This window comes from Mastigoproctus giganteus, chromosome 14 (genome assembly GCF_048544385.1).
Source record: "Mastigoproctus giganteus isolate SK-2022 chromosome 14, ASM4854438v1, whole genome shotgun sequence".
NCBI classification, from domain to species: domain Eukaryota; kingdom Metazoa; phylum Arthropoda; class Arachnida; order Uropygi; family Thelyphonidae; genus Mastigoproctus; species Mastigoproctus giganteus.
In genome coordinates, this window is record NC_143588.1 from 60,020,564 (window position 1) to 60,033,334 (window position 12,771).

The window sequence follows — 12,771 nt, forward strand, 5'->3', positions numbered from 1 at the left end:
GAAGACATTTACATTACTATACACAAATATTTAGTGTGCCTATATTAAAAGATTTGGCAACACCAATCACGTTTCTATCAGGATACATATTTATTTTAATCAGTTCTATGCAACATTTTAATAACCACAAATACTACCAGTTACCATGAAGACACAGAAGTACCAACCAAAAATTGCATGTACAATAGTACATGCAGATACTATTGTACAACAGTGAATGTACATGTATGCAGTACATGCAGATACTATTGTACAACAGTGCATATACATGTATGCAGTACATGTACAACAGTACATGAGGACATGTTATGTCAAGGATTTGGGTATATTCTTACCATGTGTACACCATATCCAAAAATTTCATTACATCATACAGCATGTCCCCACCTCCACTTTTTCTTACTACTGAATACACGTTGAATTGTCAAACTAATAAAGTAAGCTTTTCTGCGAAAAGATCTATACCTCCCAAACATTTCCTAGTTCATTTCACAAATTTACAGGTCTCAATTCTGATCTCAAAGACGTCTATTTCCACTTGCAGTCTGCCAAACCCCATGTACTTTTTCTGACAGAATCTCAGTTATCGGTTGATTCAACTATTGCTCATCTCAGTTGCCCGAATTATTCGCTCTATGATTCCTTTCGCCTCAAAAGGTGGTACTTGTGCATATGTCCATTCCGATATTCGGTGTCAGAGACTTGGTAATTTGGAATCTCCTCTTTTAGATCTTCTCTGGCTTAAAATCTCTCTACCTTATTCTGTCAAATTCATCTGTTGTCTCTACTGTTCTCCCACCTCCACTAATCACTTGGAACTCTTTGACTTCCTCTCTTTGCAACTTGACTCTCTCCGGTCCAACTTTCCTAATAGTGAGGTAATTTTTCCTGTGGTGATTTAATGTTCACAACTCCAGCTGGCTTCCGTTTTCTAGTTGCACAAACCTAGCTGGTCAAGATGCCAAGGCTTTTGCAATTACTAATGACCTTGCACAAATTGTTCATTTGCCTACTAGAATACTGTACAATCCTAATCATATAGCCAACATGCTTGATATTTTTCTCACAAACAACTCTTCTAAGTACACAGTAGTAGTAGTAGTAGTAGTGGCATGTGATGCAAGAAAGCAAATGTATGAGCTTATTCAGCATCAGCCAAAAAAAAAAAAAAAAAAATCACACCATTCCCTCCAAATGCCTGTCCAGTTCCTCCTTAAATTTATTCAACCTATCAACTTCCACAACAACAGATGGAACTTTGTTCCAGCAATTAACCACCCGCTGGCTAAAGGCAAATTTCCGCACATCTATTCTACATCTGTCTTTTCTTAATTTGAATTTATGCCCCTTAGGTTCGTAATCTGAACAAGTGGAAGGATCCGTCCAGAATTCAGCGTGCTCAACCCATTCAAGGCCTTATATACCTCAATCAGATCACCGCACAGGTGCCTAGTCTCCAGCCACTGCAATTTGCAGAACTTAAGCCTCTCTTGGTAAGAGGATCCCTTCATTCCCCTCACCAATCTTGTTGCCCTTCTCTGTACACGCTCAAGTAAATCTACATCCTTCCTAAAATGAGGCCTCCAGACCTTTACGCAGTACTCAAGGCGTGGCCTGACCATTGCCTTATACAGAGGAATAATCACCTCCTTTTCCCTGCTAGCAAAATTCCTATATATCATTGACAAAACCCCATGACCTGCCCTGGCAGCCTGTCTGCATTGCTCACAGAACTTCATATCTGCCTGCACAATTACTCCCAGGTCTTTTTCATTTTCTACCACCTTAAGTGTAGTACCACATAGTTGGTACGTTTCTCTGGGGTTACTTCTACCCATATGCAGTACTTTGCATTTGTCAAGGTTAAACTTCAGTTGCCACTTCTTAGCCCATCCGCCCATATTATCTAGATCCTGTTGCAGTAGCACACTGCTATTACTGTCATTAACAAGCCTGCTAACCTTTGTATCATCTGCAAACTTCGACATTAAGCCTGATGTACCTTCATCAATATCATTGATAAATATACAAAACAACAGTGGACCTAACACCGAACCCTGTGGGACTCCACTAATAACATTAGTCCAAGAAGAGCAGCACCCATTGATTACCACTCTCTGTCTTCTCCCACTCAATCATCCTTTTATTTATTGTAGCAACTTACCCTTAATACCATTCTGCTCCAATTTGTACAATAGTCTTTCATGTGCAACAGTGTCAAAAGCTTTCCTGAAATCCAAATATATATGATATCAAAATTATTTTTTGCATCCAGTTCCTTTGTAACCACATCATAATATCCTATCAAATTTGTCAGACAAGACTTTTCCTTAACACACCCATGCTGTGTTTGAATTATTGCTGCAGTCTTGTCCAGATGATCCTGCAATGAATCTTTAACCAGCGATTCCATTATTTTACCTGGAACCGAAGTTAAACTAACTGGTCTGTAATTACTTGTGTCACCCTTCAATCCCCCTTTATGAATTGGGTTGGTCACATTTGCACATCTCCAGTCCGTGGGAACCTCCCCTGAGTCCAAGGATGCTCTCATAATTATGGCTAAGGGTTTGCTTAGTTGCTTTGCCGCCTCCTTTAATATAACTGGATAGATCCCATCCACCCCAGGTGCTTTTCTTACGTTTAACTTCAACAATTTCTCTTTCACTTTGCTCTCAGTTATTACAAAATCATTAAGTATCTTGGTACAATTTGATAACCTTCTGCCAATTTCAAACATTAATAATTCCTCACGTGTGAAAGTAGATGCAAAATACTCATTCAGTTTGTTTGCTATCTGAGCAGGATCATCAACAGTTGAACCATCAATGTCAAGTGGACCAATCAGATTCATCCCCTTCCTTTTAGAGTTTATATAAGTAAAGAAATCCTTGCTGTTTTTCTTAGCATCTTTTGCGAAGGATTTCTCGTAATCTGCCTTCGCCTGCCGAACCTCCTTTGTGACCTGATTACAGATTAACTTATAACTGCCATAGGCTTCTGAGTCGCTTGATAATTTATATGCATCCCATGCATTTTTCTTCTCTGTTACAAGGCTCATTAGTTCATTTGACAACCATTTAAGCCTAAACCTTGAACAATATTTCTTAATAGGTATGAAACTTTTAGTAGCTTCCACGATTAATTCCTTGAATGCTTCCCACTTAGAATTTACTGTTGGTAACATCGTCAGTTGATCCCACTGTACAGAATTTAAAAACTGTCGGAGACCACTGTACTCGCCTTTAGGGAAGCAAAAACCCTTTCCTTTACCCCTGATGGTAATTAAATCTTTAAATAAATCCCACGTTAGTACACTGTGATCACTGCCACCTAGTGGTTCTTTTATCTGCAAATTCCTAATACACGAATGATCACTGCTGATAACCAGATCAAGAGTATTACTTTCTCTGGTTGCCTCCCGAACATGCTGCTGAAGAAAACAACCATCCAATAAATCCACAAATGTCTGACTAGTGTGAGAGTGCCCAACCCACAAGTTCCAGTCAATATCTGGGAAGCTAAAATTCCCCATTATAAGACATTCCGATTTACTAGCCCACTCTATTTCTCTGTACAATTGTTCATTGTACTCATTCGAGTCATTAGGCCTATAACACACTCCTACTCTAATTTTTGCTTTCGCAGTGCTTATGTCACACCAAACTGACTCAACAGTGCACTGTTCATCTATATCAACTGGATGCACTTCTTTTGATTTTATGTTTTTCTTTATTAACAGCATAACACCTCCTCCCTTCCTATCCTGTCTATCCTTTCTGTACACATTGTACTCCCCAAATTCCAGTTCGGCATTCCTTATATCTGTGTGACACCACGTCTCTGATATCCCAACAATATCTGCCTTTGATGTCTTGACCAACACTTCAAATTCATCAAATTTATTTACTATACTTCTAGCATTGGTATACATGCAAGTATACATGCACCTATTCCTATTCCCAGCCACTCTAACACATCCCATATACCCACCTGTTTCACGATGACTGACATCCGTCCCTGAAACCCCCAACACCCCTCGCTCCAGGTCGCTACTTATTCTAATAGAAGTTGTGCAAGAATCACCTTCACCTCTGCCTACGGCTACTTTTAACCTTTTAGTCTGTGAATTCCCCCAAGCTATCAGTTTTCCGACCCACCTAACACTGCCTCGATAGCATCAGCAAATATTCTTGCACCCTTTCTATTTAAGTGTATCCCATCCCTGTAGAAGCAGTCTCTCCTGTTAACAAGTACAGTCCAGGCTGAAAAAAGTTCTATCCCTTGAGCCTTGCACAATCTTTCCAGGACCGAATTGATCGACAAGGCTCTCATCATATACTCCCTCCTATCATGTCTGGGCAGAATTGCAGACACTTTCAAATTCAACCCTAATTCACGGCTTTTTTTCATCAGTGGCCTGTACTTGTTAAGTAATTCTGCCGGTCTCCTACTATTAATATCATTAGTGCCAACGTGTACAACTATATCACCTTTTGTGCCCCTAAAAGATGATATCTGCTGTACAACATCATCAACCTTTGCCCCTGGCAGACATACCCTGGTCCTGTTCCATCTATCCTTTCTACAAAGGATGTTTCCCATTTCCCTGACAATAGAGTCACCAACAACTACTAGTTCCTTTGGGACCAGCGCAATCTGCCTTGGGGGTTGCCGCTGTGTTGCGTGATGACCAAGTGCAAGCTCTGGAGTTGATGTGGGCAGCTGAGAGCCTGATGGGCCCCTCAAATTTAGATCTTTCGAGGGCATCCACCCTGTCCTTCAAACTCTCATATAGGCCCATAACAACGCTGAGTTGTCGCCTGATTTCCTTACACGCCTTACATCGCGCACACACACAAAGACATCCCCCATGGCAATATCATGTTCCATTCCAGATAGTTCGGCAAACATTTCACAAGTTGCACATTTTTTTAGGCTGTGATGCGTTGGAGAATCGCCCCCCTCAGTTCTCCCCCGAGTCACAGCACTCCTGCCACTTTGTGCCCGGTACAAAGTAAGTGGTCCTTTAGGCACCTCAGATCAAACTTGGTGACTGTCCCTTCTTTAATGGAGCCTTCATATCATGGCTATTCCAAATCTCTTGTTGTATGGTATTACAATAATGCAAAATGGGATGATCTGCAAGATTTATTTTCTTCTTTTCCTTGGTCGGATTACTGTTTCAAAACTTCTGATGTCATCGTTTGCTCAGATCGTGTCAGCAAAATTATTCGTGTAGGAATGGAATCCTTTACTCCACACTCCACTTTAAAATCTCGTCCTTTATCTAAACCTTGGTTTTCCAATAAATGTGCTAAGGCTGTTCAAGAGAAGAACGTTGCATATCGTAATTGGTTAGTTAGTTAGTTAGTTATTTGGTTTTTAGGAGCATTAGCAACTAAGGCCATATTGCTCCGGGATATGCGGTGGTTATTCCCTGACCTTTCTGCATTCTGCGTATTTGGTGGTGACGGGCTCGAACCCCGGTCTAATCAAGAAGCATGTGCTACGCACTGCTGCTCCTTCCCACCTGGCTACGGAGGGGCCTCATCGTAATTGGCTTGTTTACAATTCTTCAGTTTCATTTTTTGCCTAAACCAAAGCTCGCAACAATTGTAAAGCAGTTATTAATCAGTCCAAACTAGAATTTGAACAGGTAGTTGCAGAAAAATGTTTATGATTTGCCTCTTGATGGAAATATACAAACCGCTTCAGTAATACAGACAGGTACTGTAACACCTACATTACATGTGCTTCAACTAGTAAATCTTAAGCGTATGTAATGTAATGTAATGATTTTGGATGCACTCAGAGCTGGCTTATGCCAGCCCTCAGCACATCCAAGATCACTGCCCTCAAGATATCCATTTCTCTGGTTACCAAAAGGTTTCTGCCATGGGTGGCAATGGTTAGCCCAAAGCCACCTAAGTAGTATGCACCAAATCATAAATGTTTTTCCACCACCAGCTGGTTTATGTCAGCTTGGAACACATCCAAGATCGCCTCTAAAAGGAAGGGGATGAATCTGATTGGTACACTTGATATGGTTCGACTGTTGATGATCCTGCTCAGATAGCAAATAAACTGAATGAGTATTTTGCATCTACATTTGCACATGAGGAATTATTCAAGAAGAAGAAGACCAGATGTTTATAAAACTCTAACAGGGAGTTAAATGATTTTATAATAAGTGAAAACAAAGTAGAACAGAAATTGTTCAAATTAAACATAGGAAAGGCACCTGGGGTGGATGGGATCTATTCAGTTATATTAAAGTAGGCAGCAAAGGAACTAAGCGAGCCCTTTTCCATAATTATGAGATCATCCTTGGACTTAGGGGAGCTCCTCACAGACTGGAGGTGTGCAAATGTATCCCCAATTCACAAAGAGGGGATCGAAGGGTGACACGAGTAATTACGGACCAGTTAGCTTAACTTCTGTTCCGGGTAAAATAATGGAGTCACTGGTTAAAGATGCATTGCAGGATCATCTAGACAAGACTGCAGCAATAATTCTATAATTGGTATGAAATGCTAATAACCGCACTTCATACCAAACAAAGACTTAATTAAATTCACTATTACTACTGATGGACGAGAGTTGAAGACTACTGATGTCTTACAGTTGGAGGCAGTAGCAAGCCACAATCATGGCTTGCTATTGCCTCTAAGCATAAGACAACTAAAGTTACTATCATTTTATTTTTACCTCCAAAACTGGTGAAAATAAAATGACAGTAAAATTACAAAGTATCTTATAGGAATACATCCTCTGTTTGCACCAATTACTTCAAAATGTTCAATTAAGTTTTCCTTTCTAAGAAAATGTTCTGATCACGTATTTCGCTATTAAAGGGTTATCCAGGATTGGAAGAAGAATAGTAATTATATCAATGTTCCTGTTAACTGTTTTATTATGATCTTTCTATATATAAAAAAGGCTTCTAGAAAGTCACTCCTTTTATGGTGAGCAATATTTACCACACAATGCCCACCATTTCATATACACTCTTTCATATACAGAAAAATTATGCTAAAAAGTTAAACTTATAAATAAACAAATAAAAATACAAATATATTCCCCACTGATTTGTTTTCCAAATGTGGAAGTTGGTGAACATTATTATGCATGAAGGAATGAATAATTTGATGAAGAAATACAGTTAACTTAAAACACACTGAATAAGCATAATTTAATTTAATTAAGTCTTAAATTAACTATACATTAAGAATTTAGATCACAGATACAGAATTTGAATCACATCACACAGGGTTAGGAACAAGAGAATATACATTAAAAATCTAACAGATAATTTAGTTTAAAAAAAAATTTAACTTACAGCAAACACCTTCTTTTCAATGCCTTTCATTTTGGCATAGTCTTTTGGAAGAAATTCTTTCAAACTAAAAAGAAAATAGGAATTATTAAATAACTAATAATATATAGTATTAGAGCACAAACTAGAGGTCTATTTAATAATTTTTTTGTCAAGAATTAATATATGGATGGCAAATGAATTGATGACCTAGTCAATGATATATATAGTGGTGTTCAAAGAAAGTACATCACCCAGGAATTTCACATTTCTAACCCTTTTTAAATAAATAAATTTTCTGTTTATACTCCGGGACGACCAAATGATCAGAGGAGTGCACAAGATAGACAGAATACAAGAAACAGCACCGTATTCAGTAGTCACGGGCTTGAACCCCGGTCACTCAAGGCACGTACTTATGCACCTGCGCGCCTGACCACTAAGCTATGGCGGCCTTTTGCGATGGCATGTTACATTAATGACTAGCATCACAAATAGAAATATAAACAAAAGATATTTATTAATAGTTAAGGCAAAGCTAAGTAATATTTGACAGGTGGCCTCAAAATATTCCAAAATGATCAACTGCAACCTTTATACAACAGTATTGGTAAACATAACAATTATGGCTGAAATGTTATCAGAAGCCTTCAATTGATTAGCAGTTTATTATTTTAAATGGAAAACAAAATGAAAATTTCACCAGGTGCAAACTACAATTTAGTTGAACCGCCTCTGGCCCTGATGACAGCAGCATACTGTCGAGGCATTAACAAACTCAATTTCTGAAGCTAATCAACTGATAGTTCATGGTTCCAAACACGAATTATGGCTTCCTGAAGTTCACAAAGGATTTTTAGTTTTTTCTGGCAACTGCAGATTCCATACGATGCCAACAGTTCTCTATGGGATTCAGGTCCGGGCCAGTTAAGAGTTGTAGTGGACCATTTCACCCATCCATCCATCCAAGCATTTGGATGAATGGATGGGTGAAATGGTGCTGCGGTCATGGAAGTAAACAGTCAGTAAAGTTTTGAGTTCCTGCAAACAGATAAGTATTTTGGATATTTTTACAGCATTCTTGATTAATTAGCATATTAAATTTGTTTTACAAAGATATTAAATAAGCTTAGTAGCATTCATTAGCTTATTTTAAAATTTACCTAGTGATTTTTGTAAGTTGCAACTCACTGCCTGTACCGCTATTCTTTCATTGTTTTGGCCCGAATATTGCAGAACATAACCAGTAGTGCAGAAGAATAGGAAGGTTTTAATTGTAATAAATAAGCAGTTTGAAGGTTTTAATCACTTGTTGGGGATATATCTTTTGCTAATATATAATTGATTTAATATTGCAATCATTACAGTATGGCATAACTTAATAAAATATATCTCAAATTTGAAAGCATAAGGTATAACATAAGAACTAGATAACAAAAGGTATAACGTAAGAACTAGATAGCATAATGTGTATCACAGAATTAGCTTAACGTAGTATTCTCAATTTAATTTATTAACCTTATTAATTTGCTTTTAAATAGTATTTACCCAGAGTAGAGCAACAAGCACAAAGAAGTGGGAGTGATGTGGCTCAGAGAAGAACCAAAGGGGGAGATTCTCCAACACATTGCAGCCTAAAAAATGTGCAACTTGTGAAATGTTTGCAGACTTCTAGACAAGGACATGATCTAGCTAAGGAGGATCTCATTTTGTGTGTGTGTGTGTGTGCGCACACGCTATGTGCAAAGAGTGTGTCAAGAAATTGGGTGCGTGCCAACTCAGAATTCTGATGGGCATCTATGAGAGTTTGAAAAGTAGGGTAGATGGCCTTAAGAAATTAAAATGGGGGACTCATCAAACTCTCCGCTGCCCAGCTTCAATGCCAGAACTCACTCTTGTGCATTAAGCAACACTAGGTCCCACAGGAGCTAGTTATTGTCTGTAACTATTGTTAAGGAGACAGGAAATATATTATGCAAAAAGGATAAGTGGAATACAACCAGAGCATGTCTACCAGGGGCAAAAGTTGATGACATTGTAGAGCAGATATCATCTTTTAAGAGCACAAAGGGTGATATTGTTGTACAAGTTGGCACTAACAGGTCAATGTTGATAAAAAGTAGTAATTTAGGGTTAATTTTGAAAGTGTCTGCAATTCTGTCAAGACATGATAGGGGGGCACATATGTTGCTCAATCCATTAGGCCCAGAGATTATGCAAGGCTCATGGGGCAAACTTTTTCTCACAATGATATGTGCTTATTAAAAGGAGAGACTGTTTCTACAGAGATGGGATACACTTAAATAGAAAAGGTGCAATAATATTTGCTGATGCTACTGAGCAGTGTTAGGTGGTTCAGGAAAACTGCTAGCTTGGGGGGATTCACAGGCTAATAGATTAACAGTGGCTGCAGGCAGAGATGAAAGTGATTCTTGCACTGCTTCTATTGATTGAGAAGCAGCCTGGAAAGCAAGGTGCTGGGGATTTCCAGGATTGCTGGGAGTCATCGTGGAACAAGTAAATACATGGGCTGTGTTAGGGTAACTAAGAATATGAAGAAGTGCATGTATACTTGCATGTGCACCAATGCTAGGAGTTTAGTAAATAAATTTGATGAATTTTGATGAATCTGCTGGTCAAGACATGAAAGGCAGATATTTTTGGGATATCAGAGATGTGGTCTCATACAGATATAAGGAATGCAAAATTGGAATTTGGTAGTACAATGTGTATAGAAAATATACACAGGTTAGGAAGGGAGGAGGCATTATGCTGTCAGTTAATAATTAAAGTAAGTGCATCCAGCTAAATGTGGGTGGACAGTGCAATGGTGAGTCAGTCTGGTGTAACACAAGCACTGAGAAAGAAAAATTGAGAGTAGGAGGTGTCATAGGCCTAATGACTCTGATGAGCACAATGAACAACTGTACTGAGAAACAGATTGGGCCAATAAATCAGATTGTCTTAAAATGGGCGAACTTTAACTTCCCAAACACAGACTGGAACTTGTGGGTTGGTCATTAGCACACTAGTAAGGCTTTTTGTGGATTTATTGGATGATTGTTTTCTAAAGCAGCATGTTGGAGAGGCAACTAGAGGGAGTAATACTCTTAATTTGGCTGAGCAGTGATTCTTCATACATTAAGAATCTGCAGATAAAGAAACCACTAGGTGGCAGTGATCAGTGTGCTGATGTGGGATTTACTTAAAGATGTTACTACCATCAGAGGTAACGGAAAGGGTTTTTGCTTTCATAAAGGTGACTACAGTGGTCTCAGACAGTTTTTAAATTCTATATAATGGGAGCAACTGATGATGTTACCAAAAGCAAATTCTAAATGGGAAGCATTCAAGGAATTAATCTTGGAAGCTACTAGGCTTTTTGTTCCAACTAAGAAATACTGTTCAAGGTTTAGGCCTAAATGAAAGGTAGATGAACTAATGAGACATGTGGCTGAGAAATAAAATGAATGGGATACATATAAATTATCAAGTGACACAGAAGACTATGGTACATATAACATAGTCAATAACCAAGTTGCAAAGGAGGTTAGGCAAGTGAAGGCAGATTATGAGAATTTTTTTTCAAAGGATGCAAAGATAAACAGTAGACTCCTTTATTTACGTAAACTCCAGAAGGAAGGGGAGGAATCAGATTGGTTCACTTGATACCAATGGTTTGATTGCTGTTAATCCTGCCAAGGTAGCTGAGAAACAGAATGAGTATTACATTCACACAATGAGGAAGTATGGAAGGGAAGTGGATGCCCGAAGCTTATCAAATTCTAGTAGGGAGCTAAATGATTTTGTAACAACTGAGAGCAACGTGGAGAAGAAATAATTGAAGTTGAACGTAAGAAAGGCACTTGGAGCAGATGTATCCAGTTATATTAAAGAATGTGGACTCAGGGGAGGTCCCCATGGACTAGAGATGTGCAAATGTATCTCCAATTCACAAAGGGGGATCAATGGGTGACACGAATAATTACAGACATGTTAGTTTAACTTCTGCTCCAGGGAAAATATGGAGCCAAAACTGATTAAAGAAGCGCTGCAGGTTCATGTGAACAAGACCGCAGTTACAGTTTAGACACAGCATGGGCTTGTTAAGGGGAAGTCTTGTCTGACAAATCTGATCAGATACTATGATGTGATCACAAAGGAACTGGATGCGAAAAATAATTTTGATATCACACAGTTTGAGTTTAGGAAAGTTTTAGATACTGTTGCATATGTAAGACTACTCTACAAATTGGAGCAGTATGGCATCAAGGGCAAGTTGCTTCTATGGATAAAGGTATGATTGAGTGGGAAAAGACAGAGTGGCAACCGGTGGACACTGCTCTTCGTGGACTAATGTTATTAGTGAAGTCAGTTCGCTATTGGGCTTATTGTTGTTTTCTGTATTTATCAATGATATTGACGAAGGTATATGAAGGTTGATGTCCATGTCTGCAGATAACACAAAGGTTGGCAGGGTTGTTAATGACAGTAATGACAGTACACTACTGCAACAGGATCTAGAAAAGTTAGCAGATGGGCTGAGAGGTGGCAAATGAAGTTTAACATTCACAGTTGTAAAGTACTGCATGTGGGTAGCAGTAACCCCAGAGTAACTTACCAACTCCATGGTACTTACTACACTCAGGGTAGTGGAGAATGAAAAGGACCTGGGGGCAATTGTGCAGTCAGATATAAAGTTTTCTGAGCAGTGCAGACATGCTGCAAGAGTAGCTCATGGAGTTTTGTCAATGATATACAGGAATTTTGGTAGCAGAGATAAGGAGATGACTGACCCATTTTATAAGGCAATGGTCAGGCCACACCTTTAGTACTGTATAACAGGTCTGGAGGCCTCATGAGAAAGAATGTAGAGCTGTTGGAATGAGTACAGAGAAGGGCAATGAGATATGTGAGTGAAAGAAAGGGTTGCTGTTAACAAGAAAGGCTTAAGTTCTGCAAATTGCAGTGTCTGGAAACTAGGCACCTGTGAGGTTATTTAATTAATGTTTTTGCACCTTGATTAAATCACCTCACTGATGCCTAGTATGGTTTGCCTTGAATGGTTTAAGCATGCTCAATGCTGATGGGATTCTTCCTCTTTCTCAGATAATTAGAAGGTTTTTATTTTTTATTTGGCTGATGCCAGGCATTTGGAACAAATGGGGTTTTTTTTTTTTTTTTTTTTTCTTTTTCTTTTTGGCTGATGCTGCATAAGCTTGCTTTCTTGCACCATATGCCTCTACTAATGCTATATAAGCTTGCTTTGTTGCATCATATGCCTCTAGTAATGCTAATGTTAAAATCTGACAGAGTATAAGGCTTAATAATTGCATTCACATGTGCCAGTACTTAATCCCTCAATCAACTAATATAATTAGCATTAGTAGAGGCATTTGATGCAAGAAAGCAAGCTTATGCAGCATCAGCCCAAAAAAAAAAAAAAAAACCCA

At 38.6% G+C, this 12,771-nt stretch overlaps 1 protein-coding gene across 5 annotated transcripts in view; it reads right to left on the reverse strand.

Moving 5' to 3' along the window:
- Nucleotides 1–12,771, reverse strand: part of rhea (Talin_middle and talin-RS domain-containing protein rhea) — a 771,509-nt gene that overhangs the window by 500,451 nt on the left and 258,287 nt on the right. For all 5 annotated transcript variants that reach the window (XM_090388755.1, XM_090388752.1, XM_090388753.1 and 2 more), the window contains exon 9: nt 7,343–7,406. In XM_090388755.1, coding sequence (XP_090244881.1) covers nt 7,343–7,406 — 64 coding nt within the window. The remainder of the gene's footprint in view (nt 1–7,342; nt 7,407–12,771) is intronic.